At 39.9% G+C, this 26,139-nt stretch overlaps 1 protein-coding gene across 3 annotated transcripts in view; it reads right to left on the bottom strand.

Annotated features, from left to right (window-relative positions):
* tprb (translocated promoter region b, nuclear basket protein) overlaps positions 1-25,550 on the bottom strand; it is a 29,479-nt gene extending 3,929 nt beyond the window's left edge. Inside the window, exons 1-45 of one of the 3 annotated variants that reach the window (XM_086088398.1) lie at positions 25,390-25,550; positions 25,023-25,127; positions 24,864-24,937; positions 24,616-24,712; positions 24,342-24,445; positions 23,303-23,467; positions 23,124-23,216; positions 21,853-21,933; positions 21,671-21,758; positions 21,401-21,541; positions 21,108-21,211; positions 20,680-20,877; positions 19,481-19,588; positions 19,150-19,376; positions 17,737-17,900; positions 17,443-17,585; positions 16,656-16,804; positions 15,710-15,872; positions 15,504-15,638; positions 15,288-15,428; positions 14,905-15,073; positions 14,555-14,721; positions 14,249-14,401; positions 14,001-14,117; positions 13,642-13,845; positions 13,354-13,541; positions 12,522-12,669; positions 12,082-12,219; positions 9,653-9,784; positions 9,169-9,299; positions 8,751-8,961; positions 8,531-8,674; positions 8,203-8,392; positions 7,680-7,894; positions 7,512-7,585; positions 7,188-7,384; positions 6,746-7,036; positions 5,051-5,211; positions 4,876-4,956; positions 4,609-4,794; positions 3,233-3,382; positions 2,486-2,579; positions 2,077-2,186; positions 193-267; positions 20-111 (exon numbers count right to left, since the gene is read on the bottom strand). In XM_086088398.1, coding sequence (XP_085944524.1) covers positions 20-111; positions 193-267; positions 2,077-2,186; positions 2,486-2,579; positions 3,233-3,382; positions 4,609-4,794; positions 4,876-4,956; positions 5,051-5,211; positions 6,746-7,036; positions 7,188-7,384; positions 7,512-7,585; positions 7,680-7,894; positions 8,203-8,392; positions 8,531-8,674; positions 8,751-8,961; positions 9,169-9,299; positions 9,653-9,784; positions 12,082-12,219; positions 12,522-12,669; positions 13,354-13,541; positions 13,642-13,845; positions 14,001-14,117; positions 14,249-14,401; positions 14,555-14,721; positions 14,905-15,073; positions 15,288-15,428; positions 15,504-15,638; positions 15,710-15,872; positions 16,656-16,804; positions 17,443-17,585; positions 17,737-17,900; positions 19,150-19,376; positions 19,481-19,588; positions 20,680-20,877; positions 21,108-21,211; positions 21,401-21,541; positions 21,671-21,758; positions 21,853-21,933; positions 23,124-23,216; positions 23,303-23,467; positions 24,342-24,445; positions 24,616-24,712; positions 24,864-24,937; positions 25,023-25,127; positions 25,390-25,540 — 6,449 coding nt within the window. In that variant the 5' untranslated portion in view covers positions 25,541-25,550. The remainder of the gene's footprint in view (positions 1-19; positions 112-192; positions 268-2,076; positions 2,187-2,485; positions 2,580-3,232; positions 3,383-4,608; positions 4,795-4,875; positions 4,957-5,050; positions 5,212-6,745; positions 7,037-7,187; positions 7,385-7,511; positions 7,586-7,679; positions 7,895-8,202; positions 8,393-8,530; positions 8,675-8,750; positions 8,962-9,168; positions 9,300-9,652; positions 9,785-12,081; positions 12,220-12,521; positions 12,670-13,353; positions 13,542-13,641; positions 13,846-14,000; positions 14,118-14,248; positions 14,402-14,554; positions 14,722-14,904; positions 15,074-15,287; positions 15,429-15,503; positions 15,639-15,709; positions 15,873-16,655; positions 16,805-17,442; positions 17,586-17,736; positions 17,901-19,149; positions 19,377-19,480; positions 19,589-20,679; positions 20,878-21,107; positions 21,212-21,400; positions 21,542-21,670; positions 21,759-21,852; positions 21,934-23,123; positions 23,217-23,302; positions 23,468-24,341; positions 24,446-24,615; positions 24,713-24,863; positions 24,938-25,022; positions 25,128-25,389) is intronic. The other 2 variants (XM_086088399.1, XM_086088400.1) reach the window with 2 other exon arrangements.
* Between the last annotated feature and the right edge of the window lie 589 nt (positions 25,551-26,139).

The following is a 26,139-nucleotide window of genomic DNA, read 5'->3' as shown; positions in this document are numbered from 1 at the left end:
AAACAGTATGACGACTTACTGAACAGCCTGGTCAAAACTATCAGAGCGATGTGGCACCACTAGCGTAGGAGCGCTAGGTACCATCCGGTCATCTTCATCAATGAGGTGCTGCTGCAAAAAAAGCCAGGTCGTTAAATTATGTCCTGTTATGTGCCGTGTGCACGTCAATCAAATATTGCAGATATGACTTACAGCACTGCTCGGGACCCCAGACATTTGAGGGACCCTGCCCACTGACTGGCGACGAGCAGGGATGCGTTGGGACATCTAAAGAAACATAAAGATACATATTTACACTTCAGGTTAATAATGGAATAATACAGATCCTTTAAAAAAAATAATATCATGGAAAAGCTCATTTATTTCCATAATTCTATTCAAAAAGTCAAACTTCCATGGATTTTAGATTCAGGGTCCACAATTTAAATGATTTCAAGTATTCATTTTTACATAATTTGGGTTTCCAGCTCATAAAACCCACAAAAACAGGATTTCAAAAAATTGGAATACTGTCAATAAATCAGCCCAAATTCTGCAGGGCATGATTTTTTTTTTTTTAACTGAGTGTCATATACTAAACTCAAAGCATCTACACAGGCTTCCCCAGGTCTCATTAAATTGATTGAGTTTGGTTCAATGGTCTCAGTTCGGTTCAATATGGGGAAGACGGCAGCCTTGACAACTGGCCAGAAGAACATCATTGACACCCCTCCATAAGAAGAACAAACGTTCATAGCCGAGGAGGCTGGTTGTTCACAGACTGATGTGTCCAAACATATCAATTGAAAGTCTAGTGGAAGGGAAAAATGAGACAGGAGAAGATGCACCACCAAAAGAGATGACAGTGGGCTTCAACGGATTATCAGATTCAAGAATCTGGCAGATATACAGAACGAGTGGAATGAGGCAGGAGTCACAGCACAAAAGTCTGGTTCCTTGGGTCAAGCCACTTCTGAGCCTGAGCCATCGTAGGAAGCGTCTCAACTGGGCCAAGGAGAAGAAAAACCGGTCGGACTGTTGGCCAGTGGTCCAAGGCTTCTATTGTGATGAAAGTAAAGTGTGCCTTTCATTCTGGAATCAAGGTCCAAAGGTTTGGTGGAAGACTGGCGAGGAACAGAACCCAAACTGCTTGAGGTCCAGCATGAAATATCCACAGTCAGTCATGATTTGGGGTGCAATGTTCAGTGCAGGTGTTGGTAAACTCTGCTTTCTTAAATCCAAGGTCACAGCAACAGTCTAGCAGAATGTTTTAGAGGACTTCATTATTCCCTCTGCTGAAGATATGTATGGAGATGCAGATTTCATCTTCCAGCAGGACCTGGCCCCTGCCCATACCGCTACAAGCACCAAAACCTGGTTTGATGCCCATTCCATCACAGTGCTTGACTGGCCACCCAACTTGCCAGACCTCAACTCCATTGAGAATTTATGGGGCATTATCAAGAGGAAAATGAGGGACACCAGACCAAAAAACTTAAAGAGCTGATAGCAACCATCAAGGAGATCTGGGATTCCATAACACCCGGGCAATGCCACAGGCTGATTGCCCCAACACCACAGCACATTAAGGCAGTTATTAAGGCAAAAGGATTTCCAACCAAGTATCAAAGATTGACATATCGTTTTGAAAGTACAATATTTGGATTGATTTGATGTGATCTTAATGTACTTCTTTTTTCTCTGAGAAGTAGATTTTTTGAAATGCTGTTTTTGTTTTTTCCAAATTATGTAAACATAAACAAATGAATACTTGAAATCACTTAAATTGGGGCCCCTGAACATATAATCTATGAAAGTTTAATTTATTAAATTGAATTATGGAAATAAATGTACTTTTCCATGATATTCAATTTTTTTTATTAAAGGATCTGTAAAATGTGTTTCCTTAGGGGTTCAAAAAGATCATGTGACGTCTTTAATGAATAGTAGCAGTAAAGAAATGTAATGAATCTGATCTATGGTGCATAAACTGCATATCTCGTATTATGGTGTAAAAAACTGTTAATGAAGGAGAATGATATTAAAAGAAAGCACTGGTGCAACATTGACTGATAATTTGTGCTATGTTCTACATACCTGAGAGGTGGGTAGTGGATGTGTTGGTCTTCTTGGTGATTGGGGCATACGTATACCAGAGCTTGTGATGGGTTGTTCAGTAGAGAAGGCCTCCATTGTCGTGGCCTCAACTAAAACATTTGGAAGCGTGATCATGTTAGCGGGGTGTTACAGGAGTCTCATCATTCAGGTAAAGAGTCCCCATCGACATATTTGAGATTTTGTTTTTAAGGTGGAACATTGTCAAAAGGACATGGAAAAGAGGACAGTTTTTGTCACCCTCTCCTTCAGACAGACAACAACATTACTACTCTTCAAGTCATGGTGAAGCATCCGATAACTAATTAGATGACGGGACAGGTTGTGAGAACATTGGGTGAGTCCAAGGTGGAGTTACACGTGTGCATTAATAAGATTTCCTGGATCTTACAGCTGGCTGTCTGGGAATCTGCTGGCCTCTGGGTGGAGTCGGACGCCCCCAAACTCTCCTCTGTCTCTGTCCCCGGGTCGGTTACGTCAGCTCCCTGAGAAGACGAATGGGGGGGGATATGTTATCGTAAGAAGAAAATTCCATAAGCACAAACCAGTTACAACAATGTTAAAAACTTACTTTTAAGGGAAGTGAAATAGACAAATGGACAGAAATTGGTTGGGGGTTCTGTCAGAGGAGCCTCTCCCCTTCTGTTTAACCCCCGTGTAATTCCCCCCACGAACAAAAGCATGCAAGTGTTTGGTTGTAAGTAACCCAACTTAGTGCCAGCTTCAGTCTTTTAAAACAGCTGGCAATGCTTTTCTTTCCAGCAAAAGTTGTTAACAGTCAAACTTTTATTATATAACACCCGAGTTACACAAAAACAACATGGGAGTAGTTTTCAGATCATCAGGCTACTTTCACTCAAGGAGATTAAAAGTGACACAACGAACTGGCAATGTGCAGACACCGACTCATCCTGAATACTGGACGCAAAAGCCAAGTAAATGGTAAACTAGTGAATTAAACACACGAGACAGCAACTTATGACACAGACGTAAAATTCGGCTGGGATAAAAGTGGAAAAAATTAGTTGTTGAGCTGGAATGAGCAGAGGATCTGTGTGGGAAGGGTTAACATGTCTACTGGAAATGAAAAGTGTGTGTGTGTGTCACGGCTAGTACATGACACGTGTGGCAATCAAACCTCTGTGTCATCTCCTTCGTAGGCTTCATTGCCTTCGTCGACCCCCTCATTACTCTCCTCTCCGTCTTCTCCTATTCCCCCGTCATCTTCTTCCTCCTCTTCCTCAACCTCCTCTTCATCATCTTCCTCCTCATCGCCCTCATCGTAGTCCTACAGAAGATAACACAACAGACGCTTGAGCCTGTAACATTTGATTTATGGTGAATAGTCACGAGGCAATGATTGACAAAGTATAACGAGTTCAAAGATCCTAAGGAATTTTTTATTTTATTTTTACCAACATACAACTTCTTAAAGAGGAGGTCAACCTAAAAAAACATTATTGATAATATGTTCGCTGCAGCCCCACTTAATATTGCATTAGTGGAATATGAGTTAAGCAGCAAAACAGCCGTTTTTATCAATATCAGAAGGCGACCATTTTGACACTTGAATGTGACATCACAGTTGCGCAGGTCTCAGGTAAAAGCAGGTGAGCTGTGATTGATTGTTGCCTTGAGCCCTCAGCAACTGTGATGTTATCTTCAGTCAACAGCAAGTGGCAAAATGGCCGTCCCCTGAGATGGATAAAAACGACTGGAAGTTGCTGCATAACTCATATTCCACAAATGTCATGTTTAGACTAGTGAGGTCACATATAACATATTATTGTCAAGTTAATGTTAACTGCCCTTAGAGCACAGTTGCGGAATCTGCTGTGCCAAAGGGCCACATTAAATTCATCATCATCATCATCCAGTGCCTAGCGTGGGTGATCATGGACTTCCTCTTCACTCTGCCTTGCGTTGAAGCGATGGAGTCTGTTGTTCTTGCTGTTCCCAACCTGTTGTCAACCAGTCCAGGATCTTTTCTCTCTGTCTGCCTCTGCTTCTTTCCATCAAACTTGCCTGTTGTTACAATATGCTCCAATGCTCCTTTCCGCATTGTGTGTCCAATGAGATTGCCTGTTGCCTTCGTATATTTGTCATAAGCTGCCGACTGTAATTTTCTTTAACAAGGACTTGTTTTCCTAGATGTCCATGGGATACACAACATTGGTCTTCTGAACCACATCTCTGTCGGGTTATCCGGTTGTCTCCCTAGCTTTTCGGCCTTCCGGTCATAACCCACAAGGAAGTGGGGGCAGTTGGCAAGAATCTCGCACATTAAATTACAGAAAAAAAAAGAAAAAAAAGAAAGCTAAATGCACATGTACATTTCTTTTAAATAATATCAATAAAAAATATCCTTTTATTTTTTTTATCAACTTGCTGAATTATTCTAAATAACTATGTGTTTTTGGACTGTTAAACATCAAACCCCCCATATTAGCTGAGATTCTATACCAAGGAGCAAAACTGTGCTCAACAAACCATATTTATTTTCTCTAACTTTACCTGCTCATCCTCCTCTTCATCTCCATCTTCTGGGTTTTCGTCACTCTCCGTATCAGTTACTATTACTATTACTTCTAGCTGCTGCTCAGGAGTTTCACTCTGTGCAAGAGCAACTTCGTGGTGCATGGTGGTAGATTGAGAGGCTGCACTCTCATCATCTTCATCCAGCGTCACAAGCTCTTCAGTCTACAAGGCCAAACAACCAATGCTGTTTACAATAAATGCACTTAATTGATTTTACATTATTTGTGTTGCATGTTGGCATACCTGGCTGGCTTCTACACCCTCTTGACTGTCTGTTGGTACCACCCCCTCAGCCTCAGCGCTGTCATCAGCCATCATTTCCTCCTGTGAGAGCCACATGACACCAGTGTACCAGTGTCTTTTATACAATTCCAAAAAAATTACCAATACACACGTGGAAGCTGAGCAACATCCTCACCTCTGGACCCACTCTCTGGATAATGCGCAGCTTTTTTGAAATTGGAGCCCTGCTGGTGTCCTCCTGAGCGGCATCAGTATCTGTGACCACAGTGCTGCTACTTTCATCTTCTTCACGGGGCCTTTTGGACAATGAGGAAGAAGATCCTGGTGTTGCTGAAACTAGACCCAAAGAATGGCTTTTATTTGTACAAATCTTAGGTTAAGTCAGCTCAAATCATTGTTCATCTTCACTACCTATTTGCAATAAAGGTCTCCTAATAACATATTGCATGGCCTAAAGTGAGAAAAATCTCCGTACCTGAGCCTGAATGGTCTTGTTTTTTTTCTGTCTACGATACACTCTTCAAGCTGCTAGGTCAAAAACCACCCTATTTGGGTCAAATATTGGACTGGCCTGCTAACTTGGTTCAATTTGACCCAATTTTCTTTGTTATTTTGTACAGAACAACCAATAAAAATTCATTTTGGGGGGGTTGTTTTGTATAAAGCAATCCAAAGTTGAATAAAATTGACCCAAGTTACTGGGTCGGCCAAACTGACAGAGCAGTAAGGGTGTACATTCTTCATACACGATTCTTGGTACCTTGGGAACCAATCGGCAACTCTTTCACTCTTGAACAGTGACCAAAATATACCGTTTGATTTTATGTGAATGGGTAGGGCCATTGGCCAATCCAGAAAAATAATAAAATTTTTGGTTTACCACCTAGATTTTTTTCTTTTTAAACAAAGTTTATATAAAAGTAAACATTAGTGCTTTACATAGATTCACCTACACTGATTAATTGGGGTATTGTGCTGAAAAAAAATTACAGTAATTTCTGGACTATAAACAGTTACTTTTTTCCACTTTCATTCGACCCTGCGGCTAATACAAAGGTGCAGCTTATCCATCAGATCACAAGGGGGTGCACTATAAAAGAAGCGCAGGAGCGTCAGGAAGAGCAAAACAAACCAAGTGAGCCTAAATACAGTAGGAGAGACAGAACGAGAGTGAGACAATTTGCGCCCTCATGGAAAAGAAAGTAGCGGGAACCCGGTGCGGAAACATTAAAAAACCTGCGACTTACAGTGTAACAAAATCAAGTATTCCCCAAATTTAGCTAGTGTGGCTTATAGTCATGTGCGCCTAGTAGTCCAAAAATTACTGTAAAGCTATCAAAGTGGTGGTCCATGGAAGAAAAAGTTTGGGGACCCCTGGTTTGCCTGAAGAACCAAACCCCTTATTTGTGGGGTGAACTCATCTTTTTAAATTCTATTAACTTGATGAACTTAACTATGAATTTTTCACAAATTTATTTTTTTATCAGAAATAATATCAAATCGGTGAATTTGAATCTATGTTAAATAGGTTAGACTTTCACTAGACAGTTTTATTTTTATTAACATCATGAAAATATATTTACACAGTGTAAATGCGTATATACATGTTGCTCCCACTGATGGGCTAAACTAACCTTGTCACAAAACAGAACGTGGCAACCCAACACAGATTAGCAGCAGGTACAGACAGTATGTACTAAAAAAACAGTACTTGTTGAGTAAAATGATCATATCCGCTAATACAGACAATGTGCAATTGAGTTCTTATTTAAAAATTAAAAACTCATGGCGGCATTCCAATCTTACAATCCTAAATCATGCATATTTTACTTTTGCACTCAAACTTAAAGATGATTTATTTTTTTCTCACCAGTTCCAAATACAGCAGAGGTGGAGGATGTTGAAGGCCATTCCACCTGCGAGCTCGGTGTTGCCTCAATTATTACAGGCGGCAGCTCCTGATTGACTGGCTCTGCATGGGTGACGCTCTGCTGTTGCGTTGGCTGGACGAAGGCTGTGGCTTGTGTCTGCGTTTGCTGCACAGTCAGCATGGGGCTGGCTAAGGTGGTCTGGATGTTGGGGCTTGCTGAGCGCACAGAACCACTGGCACTCCCATACACAGTCACATGCTCCACTGGTGGACCCTCTGTAGTCTGCATGGCTGCAGAGTAGGTTAGGTTATAAGCAGTCCAAAAGATGGATGGGTGAAATGAAATGACACATAACTGAGGATATTGGCCATCATTAGAGAGGCTCCAAACATTATTTTATTTCGAATGTTTAATCTTCCACATGCCATTATTTAGACTTACCTTCTTGGGTCTCGACCTGCGTTGTGGGCATGACAGTAGCGGTGGGTGTTGGAGTGGGCACAGTGGCTGGGGTGATCATGGGCCTGATGCTTGCCCTTGGAGTAGGTTTGTTCCCTGGGTTGACAGCTTGCTTGCTGGCTGTGGCTACTACAGGTGTTGGCTTTATGTTGGCAGTTGGTGGCTCTGAAGTACTGGCACTGAGAGCAAATGGAGGCACAATGTTAGTTCACACACCTTGTATAACCTAGTTGGACTGCAAAAATGTTTTATTGGGGGAAATGTTTAGCTTTTTGCTTCTTTTTTTGCCGTTTTTGTGCATCATACCTGCCCCTGTCTGCAGCCGGGGTTGACTTAAGACTGATCTGTCGCTGTTCTGTGCTTCTCTGCTGCTCCTGAGGCTAGAACCATAACAGACCAAGTCATATTCTTATTTGATTTCTTCTTCTACAGAACAGAACATTTCCATAGAAAATCTTGGGAGTGAAGACTCACTTTGCTTGGGCCTGCCTCAGCAGGCTCATCTCTTTGCTCTTGTCTCTCTTGCTGACCTCGCAGTTCTCTCAGTTCTCTCTCCTGTCGATTAAACCGCCCCTCGTACTGAGACTTTATAGCGCTTACACGCACCTCTAACTCCTCATTTAGCTGCTTTTGCTCCTCAAATCGCTGCTTCAGCTCCTCATTTTCCTTCTGCAGCTTGTCTTTGGCGCCTGGACACGATGTGAACATTTGAGATTCAAATGAACACAAACACAACAGCGCAACTCGAGACAGTGATGGGGAGAACAAACAATTGTATGAAGACTCGTGCATTTGCTGTGCTTTTAGTGTTTGTGTTTCACTGTCGTGCAGTTCCATATTGATTGATTGATTGAAGCACACAAATATACATGTAGAATAATACTACTTTTTTGGACTTTGAGATTTGTACAAAGATGAAAACTGTATGAAAAAAATATCATCATCAGTCTCATAATTGTAGGCGATGGGGGGGGGGGGGGGGTGTATTCTTTCTTACTTGTGAGCTGGTTGATCTTTTGCTTGGCAAAAACAATAGCCTTCCTGGTCTTCTCCACCTTGTCTGCCATCTGCTGTTTCAGCGTGTCCTCTTTCTCCTGCAGCTCCTGCCTTAGTCTACCCAGATCAGTCTGAAGCTTGGATGATTGTTCCTGTGCATTGTGCACCTCAATTTCACGCTCTGCAACCACCTTTACAAAGAAAAAATGACAACATAAAAGGGGGAACATGTTCGCAGTCAAATTGTGCAATCTTAGTAACTAGAAATGTATGGCCGTAGATTGTTTCACAATCATCAAGACCAATGAAAAACATATTTGACGGCTAACCTTGTTTATATTCTCTAGCTGTCCCTCCAGCTCTTTAATCCTGGTGTCAGCTTGGTTTAGAGAGTCTTTAAATCCCTGCAGTTCCTGAACTGAGGTTTGACGAGCCTCTTCTTCTTTGGATGGACCTGCAGCCTCAGCTAAAATCTAGGAGAAGCACAGTAGAAGATTTAATCAGGGTATAAACTATATAGGACATCAGATCATGTGGGACACACTTTACCTTGTCATGTTCCAATTTGAGCTCATCATACTGAGCCTTGTAGCGGCGTCCAAGCCTTCTGACCTGGGCAATTGTCCTTAACTTCTCCTGGATTTCAAGACTTTTTGTAACGACCTCTTCTTTGAGCAAATTTCTCTCATCTGTTATCTTGCTCAAGTTATCAAGCAGGTTCTGTATTTGGCTTTGCTGTGATGTTGTGAGATTGGTGTTCCTATAGAAAGATGGTCATAGAACAGAATTAATTGTTATCTAGGTTGTTGTTGTTATCCAGTTAACTAAGGGCTGCCACACAGTGATGCTGGGGGACTCCCTCCCAAAAAATTAAAAGTATTGATAAGGGGCGGGGCGGGGTGTGCCAGAATGGCACATTCTCAAACGCACGCACGACAAAAGCTATCATTACAATTACAGTACTCACCTGGCAACCTCTGCTTTGATCCTGTTGTTGTCTTCAATGAGCTGCTGGATACGTTTAATGTGTAGTTCTTTCTCTGAATGTAGACGCTTGTACTCGTCTGGATCAGAATCTTTCTGCTGACTCACCAAATGCTTAAAAAAAATACATATCATAAAGCAGGGTAAATAAAAACAGCTAAAAACACATTTCTCAAAATCAACAACAGCATAAATAAATACTGCAAATAAAATACAGTTAAGCTCCATGCATATGGGGCAGAAGGTTAAGGTTGCAGATTTGTAGCTCCACAGCTGCCCCCTGGAGGGCAGAAATTTCTCTGAGTTACCAAAAGTAAAGCCCGACATCGTTTAACGCTGCCACACATTTCTTTTATGCACTGTCTTCACATTTGTTACAGTACTTACTGCTGGTAGGAAGGCCTATTGGCTAGATTTTGTGTATGGCACCAGTGAGATGAGGGCCGTTATTCAGTCTTTCCACTAACCTGTGTCCGACTCTTCCAGCGCTTGATCTCCTCATCCAGTATTTTTTTCTCCATTTGTAGCATCCCACTCTTCTCACTTAGCTCAGTGTTTGCCTGTTTCAGTGGCAAAACATCTGACTCCAATTTTTGCACCTGCAAGAAAAATTAGGTGATTAATTAGACGGAATAAGGGCATTACATGCCCCAAGAGACCTTATAATGTCTGTGTATCTGGTCAATTTTCACTTAAATGTAAAATGAATATTTTGGCCCACATATTGAAATTTTCTATGATAAACAATTTTTCTTTTGCAAAAAAATAAAAAATAAATCGAATATCAAGTGGGGATATTATACATAGGTTTATGGAGGGGAGGGGTTGGTGAAAACTCAATTTGCTTAACTCTTTTACTGCCACATATTATCCAAAAAACAACCCAGACAGTGCCAGCCAATTTCGAGCATTTTAACTCATCTTTCAAGGAAAACAGAATATTGTGTGCCGTCACTATGTAAACAAGGTGCATACCAGATGAAAGATCGTGTTCCATTCTTTCATTAGAAAAAAAAGTTTGTTTCTACCCTATTCCGTTTTTTCGTAATCATTTGATAATAGGTAATTTGAGTGACATTGAGTGAAAATTGAAAAGATAAGGAGAAAAGAAGCCTTTTGTGAAAAGATACATTTTCTGCACAACAGTGACTTTGACACTAATCTTTTTTAGTTAGTGACACTCTGTGAATTAGATTTATTGTGACAAAGCAGTGTTTCCCACAGATTTGAAATCGACTTGGGTGGATGGCCTCCGGCGGTGGTAATGGGAGGCGGGTTGGACGGGAGGTGGCTCTCAGTCCTGTTACTACGTCTCCTCTAGCCTCACGATCCACAAGTGAATGATGGCAAACTAACGTTACATGCTGTATATCCTGTCATGGCACGTTTTTTTTTCTTTGTAAATATATTTTTTATAAATTTTCTTGAAAACTTCTTGGGTGGTGACCCACCCAAGTATTAACACTGTGTGGGAAACACGGCAAAGGCTTTGACCATTCACGTCATCCTTGAAGACGTTCTATTTCACCATATTCATGATGTTTCATTGTAAAGTCCATATTGTCCATATTACCGGGAGACCATTGAAAAGAGATACAATGCTGCCATCTGCTGGCCATTATTAGTGGGTGTTTTGGGATTTTACAACCCAAAATGACAAGGCAGCACTGCACTGATGTTAACCTGCCCATTGTGAAATAAAACCATAGTAAACGTCAATTAACGTTTTTGGCTGCATTCATTTGGATTTTACTATACATCATTAAACGTTATTGGCGCTAAAAGAGCTAACTGGATCATAGGAGTTGTGAAAAAGGTGTAATTTTATTCAAATATCTTATTTAATATATGGTGGTTTTGACATAATTCCCTTACAGAACTAAGGCTTGGTATGTCCCACACGTGTGTTTTTGCCGTTGCCAGACTTCTGGGTTGATTCCTTGTTTATAACCTCAGAGCCTAGTGTATTTTCAACAAGTATGTTAATTAAAGTGTTTTTTGACACACCTCTTACGGCTCCTTTCTTAAGCTCAACAATAGGCCCGTTTCCACCGCAGGAACTTCGGGGTAAATTGACCGGGACAGCCCCGTATGTCCGCGTGTCTCCACTGCAGGAGCCTTCCCGACCGAGCCACATTTACAGGAACTTATGGGGACAAGCGGCAGTCCTACTCTAGAGTAGGTACTCTGTTGGCCCGATAAACTCCCGATCGGGCTCCGGCGCTGATTGGTTTAAATATAATATAGTATATCTTATCTTCATGCGCGACGATGATGCATTCTCGGCTATAGGCTCTTTCACAAAAAGAAGTCTCCTAAGAATCTTTTGCCCATTTTCTTTTCACTCTACTGTTAGCCTTTTCAAATTCTTCATCTAGACGCCGTCTCCACTCGCTCAAACCATCCATCCACGGCAAGTACACAAAAATAAAAAGCAGAAAAACCAGCTACCGCCTCACATTTTCCTTTTTCCTTGTAGTTGTTCTGATTTTTGCGACATGCTTGTGTTACATTACAGGAGAAACAGTCGCACAGCGTTGACGTGCCGATCGAAACTTGTAATGTCGCGAAACTGGGTCGTATTCTGCAGTGGAGACACGAGCAGGCCGGCTGAGAGGACGGTTCCTGTGCAAGTCCTTAACCCTCCAATTCCCACGAACCCTCAGCTTGAAAGTCCTGAAGTGGAAATTGGGCTGATAATTTTCACTGTTCACCAAAAAACACCATTATGAATGTAATTATCCCATTTTGGTGCAAGGAAGGTGTAAACGGCTGGGGAAAAAACTGCACACAAAAAAACAACAACAATTTTGTCTGAGCACAAGAAGAGTACGGTCGTATATTTGAGGGTGTGCTATTCTCGAAAAAATACAGTTATACACAAAACACAATTTACCTTGGTTTGTGTTTGCTTGAGTTCTTTCTCCAATTTGTCCTTTTCCTCTCGCAGTATCTTGTTTGTCTCCATTAAGATGCTCATAGTTTCTGTTTTCTTCATCAGCTCATCATGGTGGGCCAGGGTCTTTGCCGTTACCTGACACACAAGGGCATTTAAGATTTTAAGTCAATCAGAATATAGTTTTCATTAATTAACTTCATAAAGTCAAAGTGCATGTCACAAAGCGTTCTCCATTTTTATACGTTAGGACACACTCATTCAATAATAGTATGATAAAATGTATCCCAACTATTAGCGAGTGTCGTACATATTGGGCAACAAAATAAAAATAAAAAGGGGGTGGGGGACAGATTCCCACCTATTACTTAGGTTTACCAGTACACTGTTGAAAATAAGCATTACTTTGAACTGTGCGTTCCTTCAGCCTACAAACCTACCTGCATCCTCCCTCGAGCAGCACTCAAGCTGTCCTGATCCTCTTTTAGCTCTTGTTCCAGGTGTTCAACCCTTAGACGGTAACGCAAAGTCTCCCCTTGAGCAAACTCAAAACGAGACTCTGCAATCTCCTTTTCGCGACGCACAAATCTATAACACATAATGATAAAAAGATTGTAATTGTACAATTACATTTTCAGATTATTCAAATCCACTTGTGTTACCTAAATCAAACAACTTTTATTGCGCATGTTCTTTTTATAGAAAGAATTTTCAACAGGCTCATTCAGACACTGATGTAGAAAAAGTAATATTTTGCTTTGTCACTTTTAGCCAACACCTGACTAGAAGTGTCAAAATGAATAAAATTGTACAAATCCTGGAATTTCAGCCTCTCAAAAAATTATTCTGATTTTTATAGTCCTTCATGAAAGCGGACGTATTATTTTTTTGTTTTAATCAAAATAAGACATTTTCCAACATCTACTTTTACTTTGGAACAATGACTAAACCAGTAACTGAATCGGTTTCAAAAAGGACGAGGACAAAATTAACCCCTCTCGTGTGATATTGCTTAGTTTCTTTTTAATCACGAAACAATACCAAATAAACAATAATTGGATCATACACAACCAGGGAAAAATAATATATACAGTAATACAATTTATGGAAAATTAGATTTTATAAGATTATTTAATGGAATTACAATAATTTATTCTAAAAATATTCGACAGTGACAGGCTGACAGCCCTACACTCGAACAATGACACCAAGAAGGACGGACCTAACTTATTTCATAGTGCAAACAAAAATGTTCCTGTGTAAACATGCTACCTTAGAATCTCAAGGACTTGTTCTTGTGATTTGCCTTCTTCAGACAGGGAGATGTTAAGTGGATTCTCACTGGCAGCACGCTGCAAATTCTCAGCCATCTTGCTACTCATCGCCTGAATCTGTTCATGCAAGAGAACGTTCTGCCTCTGCAACTCTTCACAGCGGCTTTCTATCTTGGACATCTCCTCCTGTGGGATTACAGAACGGAATGAATGAACGAAAAGACATTTAATAGTATGTGTAACTAGTATGACCTAGTATGACCTATGAAATTGTCCCAAAACCAACCTTGAGGATCTTTTCCTGCTCCCCCCAGGAGATCCTGGCCTCCATTAGCTCCGCATTTGCTCTTTGGGCTCTCTCCTCTAGCTGATGTCTGAGCTCAACTGCTTGCAGGGCCTGAGCCTTGGCATCCTGCATAGCCTTCACATCTGCAGCATGCAACATCATCTCCTGCTCATACTTGTCTTGTGCTTCGGCTGCCAGTTTAGCCTTAAAAAGTTGATAGAAAAGTACATTCAAATTGTATAAAAATATCCGCTATGCTACGTAGAAGGGATTATAGAATGGGGAAAAAACACATCTGCAGACAAATGGACGTCATTGACAGGTCATGTTCATGGCCAATAAAGATGGTGGCTATTTACCTGCTCTCGGCAGTCTTGTAAAGCCTGCAGCTGCTGGGACTCAGCAGCTGACAAGCGCTGTAGTGCCATGTGGTGTTCTGCCTGGGTGCTGCTCAGGTTCCTTTTGAGCCCATTCATCTAATAAGAAAGGTTGGGATGAGATTTTTTTCCCCCTTTTATCTTTTTTATTTTTTTAAGTAAAACCCCATTTTGGGGGAGATGCATTAAAAATGTACAATTTAGAAGAGTTTAAAAAGAAAATTGATTACCTGCTCATTCAAGGAGAGAATAGCCTTCATATTTTGTTCTTCCATATTACGTTTCTCTTTCTCAGCTTCCAGAAGCTTCTCCTCAAGCCTGCGGTGGTGCTCCTCAGCCTCCTTCACACGATTTTCAATCGAGGTATGAGCCTGCTCCATTACCTGCACATTACAAATATGATCCAAAAATGAAACATTAAATGAAAAAAAACCCAGCACACCAATAGAAGGTTTGGGGCATTTATCTGAGACAAACGTATGAAATTATAGATAACTTAACAAGATGGGTGCATGACTATTTTAAGTGTACTTCACCTGTTTCTCTTTGTCCAGGGATTCCGCCAGACTCTGAGCCATGGCTCGGTACTGCTCCATGCTGGAAGTGGCTGCGTTAAGGTTCTCTGCCAGCTGCTCTGCCCGCGTTTCAGCCTGCAGCAAGCGACCCTGAAGATCTTCCCGCTCTTGATTTGAAACTTGCAAGACTGAGAAAAGGAACAATTCAATAGCATTGTTCAAACATTCACTCGTATGTGAGTCTGGTGGTGCTAGTCAAGGGAATATTTGGTACATAAATGGGACAGATGGACATTGCAAATCAACAATTTCCTTGGATTTGTAATAGTAACAGCAATAATCAGTATGTGTGCATGTTTCTTTGTTCTAACCTCTAGTTTTGGGCGTGGAGGGGGAGCCCAGGATGTGACGTTGTTCGCTGCTACCTTGCTGCACCCTGAGGGAGTCGAGTTCCGCCTCGGCAGCATCCAGCAGATCTTTTGTCTTTTGGTGTAAAGCCACTTGCGTCTCCAGTTGCCGCTTTACTTCCATTACTTGGATCTTAGCAGAGGAAGGAGAATTATTTTACGGATATTCTTTTTCTACTCTCAATTCAGTGTTTTACAACTGTGCAGTGTGCGGGGGTGGAAATGCTTCAATAAGCCATCTCTTGTTTTAAATGGACAACAATTGACATGCTAGGTCCCATCAACTTAATACAAACAAAAAGGTGCGGTGGCCAACAACAAAGAGGTCAAATAAACTGATTTTTTACTTCTTGGTTTCTGCTCAGCAAATAGCGCTGCTCCACCTCATGCTCCAACCTCTTCTGTAGCTGAGAGATCTCTCGCTCTTGCTTCTCTATCTGACTGTTAAGACGTTGACGTGTATCAGCATCTGAACGCTCAAGTGTAGCCTATGAAAAACACAATATTTCATGTTGGGAACTCATAGTTTTGTGCGCATGACAGATCCAGATAATTAAATTCACCTGAATAGTCTGAAGATTGGTCATCAAAAGGTTCTGACTTTGTTGTTGGCTAAGGATCATATCCTTTTCTTGGTTCAACCTAGACTCAACCAATTTCAACATGTCTCTCTCTTTACGCAGACCCTCAGAAAGACCCTAAGAAGGAAGATGACTACAGTTAAATTTCACAAATGTCCATAGCAGCAATTTATCTTATTATGAAGTACCTCTGCCATTGAAAGTTTTTCCTGTGAAGCTTTCAGATCCTCATTTAATGTGTTGATGATCTGCTCATGCTTCTGTGTGGCAGAGGCCATTTTCTGCTCCTTCACTCTGAGGGAAGCAATCTCTTTCCTGTATCCCTCAACATTGTCCTGCAGCATCTCATACCTGTCGTTGTTGAAAGAAAGCTTTTTTTAATCCTAATGATAAATCAAACATGCAAAAAATATATACTTTAGCATAATAAGCTTGGGAATTATTACTATTATTATTTTTTTTTTTACAATTTGGCTCATGCCAAACATTCACAAAACCATACATTTTTGTTCTCAAGGAGCATTCTGGGTTTATTTTGGATGAAGTTAATTAAAAATTAAGTGATCACAATTAACATTGATTGAACATAAGCTTTACCGGTATGTCAAATTCTAATTGTAAAGCCACTAAGATGATATAACTGAAAATTTAACCCACGTGTCTGTCATAACGGGGCCTAGAATTGCCTTGCTGGTTATACAGTTGTGCTTGAAAGTTTACATACCCTTGGGGTATGTTAACTTATAAGCAGACTGTATGGTGAGAAAAAAATATCCAAAAATACTGTAGCAATTGTTTTGATATTTTCAGAGGGTGAAGTTGACCTGAGTAGAGATGTGCATGTGAATTTTGGTGATGATTCATAGCATTTTTGTGTCATTAAGAGACATTTAGCTTTTGTATATTTACAGTGGTGCTCATAAGTTTAACTTTCAAGCACACTTGAATTGTACATGATGACATTGAGCCAGTTGGCTGGTGGAAGCTGTGGAGCAATAGGAGTCTACCAATATAAATAAAAATTAACAGAAGGGTAACGAGAATCATATAATGGTTTGGTTCTCCCTTAGAAGTTCCACAGTAATTCAAAGATTCAGCCCAGCAAATAGTCCTGCTTTTGAAGATAGAACAGACCTCTTTGAGGCAAACTCCAACTGTGTTGCCGTTTTAGCATTCTGGGAGCGGAGGTCTGAAAGCTGCTCCAGGAGTTTGTCATTATGCTCGGTCAGGGCGTTGTCACTCTCCGCTCGTTCCTTCTTATATGAGGAAAACACCTCCTGCAACTGCATATGCAAGAATACACATCTTATTACAACTCGTAAAAAGTTTTAGATACAAATACAGCTCAGGAGTATTATGGTCAACAGCCTGTATAGGTCAGCACAATAATCAGCAAATTTTGTACAGTTTCTGACTGATGAAACAAAATTGCGTTGTTTGGACGGATTTCCCTCATTTAAATTATTTTGCATTTATTGTGTAACTATTAAAAAAAAATACAATTTCCAAGAGGAAATACATACGTTTACATGCACTATAATTTTTCATTGTTATACACAACTTCATTGTTTTTTACTTTTGTACTCCATATGCACCAATAGGTTTCACGCAAATTTTTATTTTCAGATGTTTTATTACAAAAAAAAAGTTATGTTGGCCACAAATGGCAGGGTTACAATTTTCAAAATTGCCCAAATTTACTCCCACTTGAGTGTTTTTACTTCTTTTTGAATCACTATCTGAGCATTTAAATTTAGATCAAATCAAATCAATGCGACCTTCAGAATCTAAATCAAATTGACTCCAACCTAAACAATAAAAACAAATTCTGAGGTTCCTATGCACACTACCAGCCCAACTCTCAACACCACCTCCACCCATCTCTGTGCATAAAAAATATATAATGGCAACATTGATATACCTGTCGCAAAGCTGCCTTGGCCTCCAATGCTTCAGTAGAGTCAGTTGCCATGGAGACTAGTGCAGTGGGTGTCGCGGTGGTGGGAGTGGTTGCAGGTGAACGCCGGGGAGTGGACGTGAGGGCAAGCTCCTCTGGTGATGTACCTTAAAAAGAAAATTAAGCTATAAAATAGGAACCCTAACATTGCATTAGATTTGAATGTATTTTCTTTGCGTGTAAGATCATATTCAACGTCAAACATTTTTTTCATGTACGAATAACAAAATGTTGATGATTTGCATTGTCAAGTGGTACCTTGCTGAGGGAAGCTGACACCCGTTGCCCGTGCCAACAGTACACGGTACATGTCCCTTTGCCTCATGATGGACTCTGTCATCTTTACATGCTGGCTGCGTTGCTCCCTCAGAGACTCCACCTCAGCCAAAGTGGTCTCCAAACTCCGCTCCACCTCATTGTGCCTGTGATAGCCCAACCTGATTAATCTAATTCTTCACACAGTCTGGATTTACATTACATTGTTAAAGTGAAATAATTCTGTTTTGCTTTGCTGTCAGGTAGTACAATTCAGACATGTCTGCAGATATGAAATTATTCATCATCACTTCAGAAAGCATAGCCTATTATAAAAATCATACATCGAGGTGCATAACCATTGATTAGGGATACTGTAATTGCGAAGTGACCAGTGGCGTAATGCTGAAAGGAATGTGAGGAAGGGCAAGCCAACTAATAACGATAATCTTTTTACCAATATTCGCTCTTGTTTACTTCTGTGTTGCTGAACCCCAGTTAAGTTGTTTACATTATGAGCAGCTGCGCATGTGGGTTGTTCCATTGATTCACTAAATGTAAATAGAGGACACATAAAGGTTGGATATTGGTCGCTTGAAAAATACATTTTAATAGAGAGGCAAAAATTGCATTGAGGAAGTAAGTTGAAATTTGACAATTATACATGCAGTGTAATTCCAGCTGTAGAAACACCAAAGGGTGTCTTACAAGTACAGTGTGTAATAAATTATCACTAGATGTCGCTAATAGAATGTAGCCAAAGCCGGATTCAGCCAGAGCAGCTAACAAGAAGAGCGGCAAGCAGGAGTTGGTCTGAGCCATAGGCTAGAGTGGCTACCAAGAGCGGCCAGCAGGAGGAGCTAATACAAATTTTTTAATTTATTTTTTTAAGTTAGTAAAAGCTTGCAGGTGGCGGCAAGCGATGGGAGCGCAAATCACTGGACTCAGCAACGACCACCTGCAGGCCCCAGCTGTGGAAGGTAAGCGGTGGTCGACCCATTTGGTCCGACACTAGATGCAAGCACCCCCAGGGCTAACTACATTAGCGAAGTTGTCCTTTGGGCATTCATAGAAGGGAGACGGCAGCGAAACATGTCAGCCCCATGTAAGGTGAAGCTCCAGCGATGTAATATAATTAGTGATTACTGGACCTACGATTATATTAAAAAATGTACATTGATGTGACAATTTTTGGCATATTACTAAAATCAGTAGTGGGTTTTTAAATTGAATGAATTATTAGTTCACCAATAGATGGCGCTAAATATTACACCGCAAGTTTAAAACATTAGCCAATAGAAAGGTAATTTTAGCAAAGGCACAACAATGTCAAAAATGAAGGAAAAACGGAATCTAAGCGATAACTGATGGTAAAATTGAGTTCACACACAGAACAAATAAAAAACATTAGCATACTTGTACCCAGAGGTTTCCAACTCTTCTTTCTCTTGGGCATCACTAAGATCTCTGAGGGTCACAAGAAGACGCTGGTTCTGCTTCTGTAGCTCTTCCACACTCCGGAAGGTCACCAAGTGCTGACTAATCACTTCTGAGGTACTGCTGACATCTGTAGAGTTCAACTCCTCGTCAATTAACACGTGGTTTCCTCTGGCCTCCTCAAGCTCAATAAGGAGCACGCGCACCTTGGGATGTTTGAAAATGTATAATAAAAAAATAAAAAAACATCGTTCACATCATCCTGATTCTAAAATACACGCCAATCTTTTTTCTAATCAAAATAACCTACCTGCTGACCCATGTCTGCAAGCTGCAGTTCAAACCTTTTATTGTCCCTTTCTGCAACAGAGCAACGCTTGTTGGCTTCATCAGTCTCATTCTGCAGGCGGTGCACTTCCTGAAACGCACACAAATGAGCAAACATTGAAAGCTGCGTATAATGGTTAAAATGTTAGCAACAATAGAAAAAGTAGGATGTCCAGTATTGTAATATCTTCCAGGCAAATTAACACATTCAAATAAAAGGGGCAAAACAAGAATCAAACTTGAAAGTAATTAATGAAAATTTAGGGCTCATACGCCTCAGTCAGGCTCAAGATAACTTAAACTTAAACTTTCTTACACATAGCAGCTTGCTATGGTATTTTAAATATTTGAAATATTGCACCTAATTTTCGAACAAGTGAGAAAGAGATGGCACATTGCAGTAGAGAAAGACGAGCAAAATAAGCTATTTGTCTAAGTAGACCTTGCCTGCTTGACAGAGCTGATACAAAACAGTTCAACCTAGCTACAAATAAATTGTCACAGTGCTGTTGAAGAAGTAGAAGTAGTAGATGAAGAAATTGAATAAGTAGAAGAATATATCTTTTATTATTCTCTTTGCCATGTCCTCTTCCAACTGTTATTTTTTAATATTTGAGTGAACGTGGGTTCAAACTTCGAGCTCATCACACGGCAGGCTTTACGTCCTTGACAAACAACTGCATCAATTATTATTAATTTATATATTTACTGTTTCTCATTGCACAGAACTTAGATTCACTTTGTTTTTTTAAATATTAACTTATGTTTATTAATTATACTTCAGTAATTGTAAAATGTTAAACCATTATTTTTACTATTCCTCTCTAGCTCATTTGAATGAAATTGTATTTATTTTTCTATTTTTCAAGTTTTACATATTGAAAAGTAATAGTTAAATTGATTTTTTTTAAATATTTTACTATTAAATAAACAATGATGAACATTTGCTACCACCCAAATAAATTAATAAATACAATTTAACCAAAAAAATAATAAAAAAAGGGAGAGAAAGTACAAAAGTACCGAAAATCTGTACCGTTGAGTATCGATTCCCAGGTACCAAGTATTGGAACAGTACCGGTTTAAATGTGAAAGGTAGTCATCACTACTCTCAATTAAAGTAAACTTTACGCACCTGTAACTAATTCAAGCACTTGGGAAGAACTGGAACAGACCACTTACCTTGACAGCCTTCTCCAGTTTGGCTGAAAGACTGGCCACAGATTTCTGCATGCTCTTATGCTCATTACTCTGCCGTTTCAGAATGGGAGCCTTTGCCTCCACTTCTTGCACTATGTCATCAAGATACTTGTTGACCCGCTTGTTCTCCAGGCGCTCCAACTGCAGCTGCTCCTGGCTCTCTACATAGGCAGTATACAACTACAGAAAACACCAGTAACTGTCAGAAGACAAGTCAAAATACCCCACAGTGAGCAAAAAAAATAATCAAATGTCAATTCTGAAATACTTAAGGAACATAGGCAGGGGTAGCGCCAGTTAGGAATAAACATAAGCTTTAGCATTTAGCTCCTTCAATCCATCAGCAGTAAAATCACGCAAGCACCATAAGTTCCAAAATTATTAATTTGAGAATTGATAATTACACACACCTCAGTGAGCTTCATTCCAGGTTTAATCTTTGCCACGGCAGCGGCTGTCGGAGACACCGATGACATTTGCGCCTCAGTGAGCGCAGATGTTGTGCCAACTGGACCTAGACACAAAAAGAGGAAAGAAGACATACAATGAATGAATGAGAAAAGAAAAATTTATTTAAAGACAGGTCTGTTTTTGTTGGGTCACTGATGGTTAGTAAAATGTAAGCTGGTTTACTTATCAAGGAATAAAAAACATAATACACAGTGACACCTTGCACCCAAGGGTACAACAGAACGCAAATTACCTCTTAATTTAGTGTTAGAAAGGAGATCATTGGCATTGTCCAGTTCCTTCTCAAGCATTTGGATCCTCTCCTTTAGCTCGGAAACAGTCTTATCCGTAGCAGCATTGGCCACTTGCAAATTTTCCTCAAGAGCTTTGTTGGCTGTAGCAAAATGAAAGAACAGAGCACCAAAGTGCAGTATTAACAGGGCATTAAGGTAGTCAAAACCAAAGTATCAATAATTTCCCTTCTTGAAAAAATGTGAAATAATTTTGAGTTGTAGCCGCATACCTTCCCCTGCCTCTTGCAGCAGTTTATGCAACTCCTGTACAGCTTGACTCAGCTCTTCACCTTTGGCCTCAGAATCAGCTGCTGCGCCCTGTAACAACTCATTAGCATCTACTACGCTTCCATTTGAATCGAAAAATCAAATGTTGAGGTCTTGTTGGAATATACCGTCTCACACAACATACCTTGTATAAATTGGAGAGCTTAATGTTGGCATTCAGCTCATTTCTGAACTTTTCTTCTATAGTGGTCTGCTGCTCCTTGGCCTTAAATGAACAAACATTGTAAAATGAATTGCGTATTCTGTCTATAATTCACATTTGAGAAAAGATTCAGCGCCTTTGTGGCACTCAAGAAGTTCCAAACAAACTTCAAAAGCCCCCTTGCACGTATCTGTGAGTTGTCTGGAAACCCACTTGGCACAAAGCCTAGCTCATTAACATTTTTTCAGCACTTCCATGGCTTTTCCCCAGAATTCAGCAATGTCATCAATGATGACTCTATAGCCTTCTTCAATCACTGCTTTAACCCTAGCATTATTCCCAGGATTAACAGTCAAGATGGTCTGCCACTCCTTTATGGGAGTCACTCAAAGCATACTCTTGTTCATCTATGATGCTGGACAGTGGACACCTACTTTTTGACTGTGTTGTAGCCTATTGCAGCTATCCCATACACATTTTGAAACTTTTTGAAAATGTTTAGTGTTGGCTCCCTTTCTAATGCAAGAAATTCAATCACAGCTCTCTGCTTCTGACAGGCATCCAACAATGACATATTTTCAAAATGTCTGACAGGAAAAGGACAGGCGTAAAAAAAAATCTTCAATCAGGTATTTAAATTGCACGAACATTTCAGAAAAAAATGGAATCAAATATCAGTAGGTTAAATTAAATTGGGATCATTACTTTTTGACTTTGACTCTAATACTTGACAACTGCCAAAATAAAAAAATAAATTGAAGTAGTAGTCATGTCAACTAATGTGTTACATATCACTAGTATAACATGTCCTGTTCTTCCTGGCCACAATGTGACGCAGGATTGCAGTTAAGGTAAGCTATTTTAAACTAAAACAAAACTTTTCCATAATTAGAAGCGGAAGTTTCATCTAACTGGAACTCGTTTGCTAGATTGGCAAAAAAAAAAAAAAAAAAAAAAAAGTGGGTCTGGACAGGCATCAATAGACAGCGATTCGGCACCATCCGAAAACAGGCCGGGCCAATCAAATTCATCTATTTTATAAGCAAGTTTCCAAACAGTCAGTGTGAAGCAGTGCGCACTTTGAGCGTATTTCAGAAAATACCTGGGATAAGGGAATGGGGATTTCGGGTGCGAGTGTGAGCTCTACTGTTCTTGTAAAATACATTTCTAAAACAACAACAACAAAAAGCAACTTATGTTGCCAAAACGACCTATAATTTGAAAATGATAAACATCAAGTAGGTTGCACATACTTCTTTCAGTTTGTGGATAAGGTCGTCGTTCTGTTTCTGGTGATTTTCATTTAATGTTTTCAGACTGGCCACTTGTTCCTGGACTCTGTTCAACTACAAAATACACAGACCATAAATTAATTACATGGATATGAAGTTATCACAGTTGGTTAGTATATCAATGAAGAAAAGAAACATGCCTCATCTATTTTATTCTCCAAGCTGCATTTCAGATCCAGGATTTCTTTACCCTTCTGCCGGGACAGGCTCAAAAGTCCTTCACTCTTGGCCTTCAACTCCGTATTCAGCCAAGATGTTTGTTCATGCAGCAGCTCTTTTTCTTGTTCCATACGCTTCTCCTTGTACTGGAATGGCAAACCATCACAAGCCATGTTAGTTTACTGTTTGTACACCAAATACATACAATTTTACAGCTAAACTAACTAAACTAGGACCCGACTGATATGGCAGGAAGAAATTCTAAGAAGCGACTCATTGGCTGATAATTTTTAAAATATACAATGAATAAAATGCCTTATTTTTTGATCCCCTAGATATGAAGTACAGGCAGAACATTTTTTTAACAATACTTTGTACTTCAGTAACTTTATAAGTGAGAAAATGTCAAGAATAAAAACAAGCAAAAGAGCATGAACTGATGCATTTAGCTTTAAATTTAGACCACCCACACAATGTAATGAGTGAAATTACTGGCAAAACATGATTTATGCATGATACCTTAATGTTAAATTACATTTCTTCTACTCCATTATTTCTTTAACACGAAGTGATGACTTCAAAATAAAAAACTGATGCTTTTCACACACATTGTTGAGTTGCATTTGAAACTTATGATCTGCGGAGAGAGTTCAACTGAAATGGGAGTCAGTTTTAACACTATCAATGCACACTCTGGATGAATATAAATCAAAATATGCGGTATACTGACATTGCGTCTTAATGGGCATATGAGAGGATGGAGAAGGATGTAATTCACACACAACATTGTACTTTATTTCCTCCCATACCAACTGAACAGCATTTTTCGTTTCAGGAGAAGCTAAGATTATGCATATAGGTGTTTAATCGGTGAAACTCCGGTCGATTATTATTTTGCTGATGCCTAATATCAGCCAATATAAATTAGTCTGGGTTTAATAATATCATATTGTGTAGTGAATGTGCAATTTATTCTGTGGCAGAATAATACAACTATGAAGCAAATATACAATAACTTACTTTGATGTGGACTTCTGCTGCTTCCAGCTCCTCTAACCTCAGCTGCTGAGACATTTTGGAGGCACTGACCTCCACCAACTTATCATTCAGTTGCCTCAAGTCATCTGGTGGGATAATTGGGGGAGTGGGGGGTTGCATGTTTATATTTTGGCAGTAGACGAGAAAATTTTTAAGTTGAACAGCACGCAGCTTGGGAAGGTTCCATCTTACATGTGACTCTAATAAGGTTAGGCGGTATAAAAAAAGATAAATGGATGGATTAAGGAACTCGTACCATTCAAATGTTCCAGTTCCAAGTTTCTCCTCTCAAGTGTCCGCACAAGTTCAAGCTTTTGTGCCTCCAGTTGTTCCTTGGCATTTGAAAGCAGAGTCTAAAAGGAAGTGAATAGTGAATACATAATTGATCAACTGTTAGTGGTGTATTGTCAAAGTACGTATATCTATGTCAGGCAATGTAATGAGACAATCTAAATGACTTGGTTATCTTCAAAATCCAAATAACTCACCAACTAAATGAATTACCTGTTCTGAAAGTGACTTCTCTTGTGCATGTTCATACTGCTGGTTCTTCTCACGCACACTTTTGAGCTCATTCGCTAAGCAATAAGGCAAAATCACATACATGATTAGCATAAAGGGTCGAGGGACGCGATAAATTTAGATTGCATACTTCACTGTTACCGATTTTCTCCAACTCCTCTTTAAGTTTACTGTGCTCTTGTGTCTCTTTTAGAAAGTCTTCCTGACACTGAGCCAGCTGTTTCACCTTGTCAAAGAAATGTTGCTCTGGGCGATAAAAGGGAATATAAAGCACTTGTTTACGTTATTGCTAGCTATGCAACTTAGCTTAACAAAACCAACATGCGATATGGCGACTGGTAATTAGTTACTAAATAAAATGTACTGTAAAGAACCACATGAGCTAGATTTAAGTGAAATTAAAAGAGAATTGTGTCCCGGAGTAATGTCCTGTTTACCAATGCGTGCATGGTGAGCAAAGCCGAACATTTTAGCACTACTAGCTCGTGAAATACGGCACATATCTTACCACTGTCAACTCTGAATTGCTCCCGCTGGGCTTTGAGAGTGTCGATTTCATAATTCTGATCCGACAGAATCTTCTCGAGTTTGTTAAGTGTCCCTTTAGACAACTTAGACAGCTCGGAACTATCAATGTCTTGCAGCAAGAGTGCCGCCATTTTTCCAGAGAGTAAAACGCGCATGCGTCAACATAAGCCTAACTGGTGCATTATGGGAGACGTTATTTACGACAAGCAAACGACACATTTGTGGAATTCTTTAAATTTAATTACAAAAACAAAAACACACACACTCACACACACAATGGGTTAGTTACAAATTTAATTTGCTATCAGAAGCCCATTAAATAAATTGTGGGTCTTCTGTGAGGTTTCATTTAGTAGATAGGGATTCACCAGCAGTTCTACAGTTCTACAGTTGGTGTTGTATGTACAGCGATATGTTTCAAGGGGATGATACTTTTGGGGGGGGGGGGGGGGTAGTTGTAGTAACTTTACAAATGACTCAGGAGGACTACAAAAAAAACTGTTTAGAAAAATATTTTGCTGAATGCCCCATGGACCAGTTTAGTGAAAATAAATAAATCTTGGAAACTTGATTTGCCACAGAGGTGAACAACTAGTCAAATTCGAATTATTAAAAAAAAACTCGCCTAATACATAAAATAAAATGAGGTTTCAAAATTGCGAAAGAGGAAGCACTTGTCTTCACTCGCAAACAATGTGGGTGTGTCCACTCCAGGGTGGCACGGGAGGGG

This window comes from Leptonotus elevatus, chromosome 11 (genome assembly GCF_054856555.1).
Source record: "Leptonotus elevatus isolate MCC_2025b chromosome 11, RoL_Lele_1.0, whole genome shotgun sequence".
Lineage (NCBI taxonomy): Eukaryota > Metazoa > Chordata > Actinopteri > Syngnathiformes > Syngnathidae > Leptonotus > Leptonotus elevatus.
Note: the sequence above shows the minus strand (reverse complement) of the source record. Positions and strands in the feature narration are given on the sequence as shown.